General features: G+C 37.8%; 1 protein-coding gene across 1 annotated transcript in view; it reads left to right on the top strand.

The window, feature by feature from the left end:
- WDR76 (WD repeat domain 76) overlaps positions 1 to 5,758 on the top strand; it is a 16,742-nt gene that overhangs the window by 4,286 nt on the left and 6,698 nt on the right. Inside the window, exons 4-8 of the mRNA XM_029910776.1 lie at positions 1,084 to 1,294; positions 2,328 to 2,429; positions 2,547 to 2,590; positions 2,669 to 2,822; positions 5,307 to 5,462. Of these exons, the coding sequence (XP_029766636.1) occupies positions 1,084 to 1,294; positions 2,328 to 2,429; positions 2,547 to 2,590; positions 2,669 to 2,822; positions 5,307 to 5,462 (667 nt within the window). The remainder of the gene's footprint in view (positions 1 to 1,083; positions 1,295 to 2,327; positions 2,430 to 2,546; positions 2,591 to 2,668; positions 2,823 to 5,306; positions 5,463 to 5,758) is intronic.

The following is a 5,758-nucleotide window of genomic DNA, read 5'->3' as shown; positions in this document are numbered from 1 at the left end:
TGACATGCACTCGACAAAGTGGGCATTCACCCACGAAAGCTTATGCTCCAATACATCTGTTAGTCTTAAAGGTGCCACAGGACTCTCTGTTGCGTTTTACAGATCCAGACTAACACGGCTACCCCTCTGATACTTGGTAGTATGAATGTCTTTCTGGTCAAAATATCATGAAAGTAGCTATTGTATTTTCAGTGAGATTTCAAGAGCAACTTGTTCTTATAGAATCATAAAATTTTAGGCTGGAAGGGACCTCAAGAAGTCATCTAGTATGATATCTAGCTTGATGGCTAAGAAGAAAAAAATCAGTCTGATAATGGAACAAAGGGAAAGGGAGCTGGAGAGGAAAAATTTAAAAAAGGATAAAAGGGAACATTAGGTATAGGTATAATAAGTATAGAAACACAGGCATTAAGTAAAAACAGGAAAACAAGCTACAGGACAGAGGAATAAGAAGAAAATAAAATACAGTATGGAAGACGATATAAAGGAAGACTAGTGGGTGGAATGGAGGCCTGGAGAGAGACAGATTCAACATGTACATTTCAGCAACTGTGGGGTTGGCAAAGTAAAGGTGTATGTGTTAACGGGGTGTATTAGGGCATTGCTGAAAGAGGTCAGAGTTAAGTTTGCATGGGCAACCTTAACTTTGCATTTCCTGATTTCAGAAGTTTTGGATTTTGCTCCACTCACTGTTCTGCCAGAGGATGACATACCACCAACCAGCTTTAACTCTGTGTTAACTTAGTTGTTTGCCACTGAATAAATACCTAGAGTTGGGGAGAGAGGAGAACATTGAGAGGGTAGATTATAACTGAAAACCAAAAGTGTAGTAAAGATAAACATTCCTAGACAACATAGACTAAAAACATAATGTGGTGTAGTAATTCTTTTGTAGGCAAATAACTGTCAGGGATGGCCTAAGTATATTTGGTCCTGTCTCAGCACACAGGCATGGACTAGACAACCTCTTGAGGGGGGTCCCTTCCAGCCCTACATTTCTATGATTCTGTGAGCAAAACACATTTCTAGACTGAATCAAAGCTATTTGTGATATTAGTCTGGATCAGAACTCTAGAAATAAAGATCCAAACCTATTTTGGATTCCTTCACCCTAGGAACTCATTGTTTATTTGAATATATATTGTTTGACTATTTCCATTCCTCTAGAGTTAAGCCCAAAAAGACAGAAGCTGAGACAGTACGTCGAAGATCTATGCGCTTACAAAGAGTAGATCCATCAGGAGTTCCATTGCCAGAAATTCCAGCACAGCCAGAACCAGTAATTGATGAATATGTAAGATGGTGAAGGAGAAAGGAAGAAATACAGTACAGTGCATATTTGGCAGCTTTATGAAAACATGTTAGACTTTTATTTAGAGATATTGAAATTTTTAATAAATCTGAGTGGCTTTGACTGTGATAATACTTATTCCTAATTGCTAAATAAGTTTTATTCGATAACCTGGAGATACTGGAGAAGTTTTGCATGCAGTGAATAGTATGGGTCAGATTCTTCCACCCTTGTTCATGTTGAGTAGTACTTGGTTCCATGAAAAGCCCCATTGGCTTCTGTGGGTCTTCTCAAGAGCAAGAACAGGAGAATATGGCCCTGTGAAAGTGATCTAGGGTTGTGCAGAAACAAAGTAAATTCTATTCAAAATGATCTCAGCAGAGCATGCTCTGAGAAGTTCTATTGAAAGGTAAATCTGATGGCAGAAGTGGACTGTGCAATAGTTAATTCTATGTTCTGAGGCTCAAGCTGAAGAAATAATACTTTCCCACTTCTGTGTAACATTATAGAATCTTGATAGAATGTTATGTATGCTCAATAATTCATAGACTCATAATTGTTCGTTTTTTGTGTTTTCAGCATATCTTGAATCTAACTTTTCATTAGCTTATTTTTTCCTGAGACATGTACTACCTTATTTGAGGAAGTTATACAGCAACATGTAAAATTATATTCCTGTGTGAGCTGATAATTCAGGTTTTCTGTATTACTATGGAAATAACGCTAAACTTCTGCAATATAGTTGTTGGAAACAATGCTTCTCAGAGTCGGGAGAAAAGGAAAAGGGTATAGGAGGCCACTTGTTTACACACTTGTATTTACTATTTCCTGCCCTTCTCTCCTGGAATAAGATATATTTTTGATATGAATTTCTTTTTATGCACATTTTAATATCGTGAAAGGATAGATTTATGTTTGTGGCATATATAATTGCTAAATAGCTCCCTTTGCTTATTCATTTTTCTAGTTGAATGAACTGGTTGGGAAGCTGTAAAAGATGCACAGGGTATTTAACATTGTTCTGCCTTTTAAATCGCCTCAGTTGCCACCTGGACCTCTTCCAATGGTACCTGCAAATCAGAGTAAGAGCAGTGAATTAACGGACGCATTTCTGGATACATGGACAAAGATAAGTCAGGTATCCGTCGTAATTCACTCATTTTGGGGGGCATTTAGCCTGAGCTCATAATAACTTTGCCAGTAAATTTGTGCCCAAATTTAACTTGTACTTTTTTTTTTCTGTCTTACAATGCAGATAAACCCTAATGATACTGAAAAACACATATGTAACTTAGAAAGGTAATCTATAAACAATTTATTTCTGTCAATTTTAACCCTTTTGGGGGAAATATCTAACAATTTAATGATGTTGCCTAGATACAAAGCCAGTCTGAGTCATATGATCCTGAGTGAAGATGCTGTTACAAAAGTTGTCAAAAATAGAATATATTCTGTGGCTATCCATCCTTCTGAAAGCAGGACCTTGGTGGCAGCTGGAGACAAGTCTGGACAGATTGGTCTTTGGGATTTGGTAAATTGCTTGTGTGATCTCTCTTTGGGGGAGGAGAGGGTTGTGCTTAGGATTCATTTATTGGGAATCTTATGAGGGGGGGAAGTCAGATAACTGGTGAGAATGATTTTAGTAAATCTGATTAGTAGACAATTACTGAAGCGAGGCTCCAGTGCTAAAGTGGTAACATCTGTGAGACAATACGGTTTTGTGTTTTGTGAGGGTAGGCAATACAATTTTTATGTGCATGAGATTGGGATGATGGCAATGACCCTTTACAATTCTGCCTTTTACTACTACTTTGCAAATATCTTCTATTGTGTCCCCATCCTCTCTGTTCTGCCATAGATGCCCATCTTAAATGCCCATTTCTCTCTTCTGCAGCTGTTTGCTCTTCCTTTCATGCTGTCCCTTATACATGAAGCCACCCTCCCTGATTTAGTGTGTAAAGCTAGTGTCTTAAAAACCCTCCTCAAGACCCATTTCTGCCTTGATGCCTCCAAGAAATCAGTCAACTAATGTTAGCTAGATTAAGACACTCAAAGATAATAATACCAGTTATGTTTAAAAAATCTTCATAATTTAGAGCCATCAAATTGTGCCAACCAGTGTTGTTACATGATGAAGCGAAGTATGATCCAGTGGTTCTGATGCCAGCCGTCCCAGGTCCGGTTCCAAGCTTTGCCATAGAGACACCCTTTGTGACTCCAGGCAATGCATTTAGGGTGAAATCCTACTTCCATTGAAGTCAGTGGCAAAACCCCCTTTGACTTCAGAGGGGCTAGGACTTTACCCTTTAGCCTCTCTGTGCCTCAGTTCCTCACCTATAAAATGGGAATAATAGTACTCCCCTACCTCACAGGGATGTTATGAGGATAAAAATATTAAAGATTATGAAGTGATCATGTACTAAAGTAATGGGGAATCCACAAGATTGTTGATCTCTTAGGTACCTATTTCCATTATGCTTGTCCTCCTTTTCCTCTGTTGTTTGTTAGAATTGTTACATTGTCTTAAATTCTAAGAGCAGAGGCTATATCTTTATATATGCTTGTATAGCACCCTTCACAATGTGGTTACATTCTTGATTGGTGCCTTTGGTCATTGCTGCAACAAACACAAATAATGGAGTGAGACACACACAAAAAAGAATTGGAATAAATTGTAAAACCCTCTAAAAATGACCTAATGTTCTCTATATCTGGGTTCAGTATCCATCAAGGATAGGACAAGTTTAGTTTGCAGTAAGGGAGATTTAGTTTAGATATTAGGGCAAAACTTTATAACTATAATGATAGCTAAGCACAGGAACAAGTTACCTAAGGAGGTTGTAGAATCCCCATTCTTGGAGGTTTTTAAGAACAGGTTAGACAAAGACTTGTCAGGGATGCTCTAGGGATATTTACTTAGCATGGGGGAATGGACTAGATGACCGCTTGAGGCCCCTTCCAGACCTACATTTCTATGGTTGTATGATATTGCAAATCAACAGAACAAGAAACAAATGCTTTTGCCATAAGCCTGGAATCTCCCTTCTCCAGTGGAATAAGGCAGAAATTATCACATTCCCATGTACAGTTGTGTATATTAGGCCTACAGAATTATCATAATGTGCATGGGCAACAAGACCTACTCACCCTCTTACTCCAAATGACTAGTGATAAAGGAAAAGCAAATGATACTTTAACCTCCTCAGGAAAGCTTGTCCACAAGAGAAGCTTGTGTTATTAATTAAGATGTAATAGCTGTCTTGGCTTTCTCTGAATTCAGTCTAGGTTTACTGAAGGTAACCCAGTTTTGGGGCAAAGAATAACAGCCATAGAAGGAAGATGGCACCAGAACCAAAAAAAGAAGCATTTGACTGTATTTTAAATCTCGATTGGATGCTATCATGGTATTAGCATTATTAGAAGATAAGATGTAGGAAAGTTTTACTGTTCAGTTTTTAATTCCTAAATTGAATGTAAACCGGGTCTAGCAATAAAAACAATCCGATGAGATAGAACTTAAGTTATAGCAGAAGTTGCAGCTCTTACTCTCTGGGAGGTACAGTAATTATGAAATTGACAGTAAATGTCTAGCACATGTAGCTAGGCCAGTTGTACAGTGATGAAAAGGATGAGGGGAAACAAAGCATGGGCCTGTCAGTAGTATATTGAACTGTAAATTGTGAGTAAAATAATGCACTGTGCCCTCAGGCAGAACTCATTAACATCAATGGCAGTTCAGCCTGAGCAAGGGCTCCAAAGACTTGCCTCAGAGAGGCTCAAATAGGGCTAAATTTACAATTTGGACTGCTGGAAGCAGTCTTGTTCTATTAGTTTACCTAGCGGAATGGATTTGTTGCTGTATGCCATCATTCAGAAAAGATTAGGAAAAAGCGAATCAATATTAGTTGTGGTACAAAATTGAGACATAAGTAACTTTTTGAAAGAGCAATAAATCTAAAAATAGAAATGACATGGTTAATTTAACATTGTGTTCATTAAATCTTTTTATTTTCAGAACTCTAAATCTGAAGATGGAGTATATGTCTTTATACCACATAGTCAACCAGTAAGCTGCATGTATTTTTCTCCATTTAATCCTGTTCATCTGCTATCCCTGAGCCATGATGGAACAGTACGATGTGGCGATGTTACCAGAGCTGTCTTTGAAGAGGTGAATGTTCATGCACTTCCATTATGCATAAGTCTCCATATGAATCTATCAATATATATAGTTCTGAAGTATATTCAACCACTTAATACCAAAAATAATTTGTTAGCTCCTCGGGTTGCTGGAAAGTTTACCACTATTCCCTCATAAGGCTACATAAAATAACCATAAAAAACTTTTTCATAAAAATACAGCCCCCCCCCCCCCCCCCCCCCCAAAAAAAAAAAAAAAATGGAAACGGCATAGCCAATCAAGTATCTGGAATAAAACTTAAACTTTTTTCTAACTTTATCTTATCT

The sequence above is a fragment of the Terrapene carolina genome, unplaced genomic scaffold (assembly GCF_002925995.2).
Source record: "Terrapene carolina triunguis isolate 2854851 unplaced genomic scaffold, T_m_triunguis-2.0 Scaffold67, whole genome shotgun sequence".
NCBI classification, from domain to species: domain Eukaryota; kingdom Metazoa; phylum Chordata; order Testudines; family Emydidae; genus Terrapene; species Terrapene triunguis.
The sequence above is the reverse complement of the archived record's forward strand: the minus strand, read 5'-3'. Positions and strand labels throughout refer to the sequence as shown.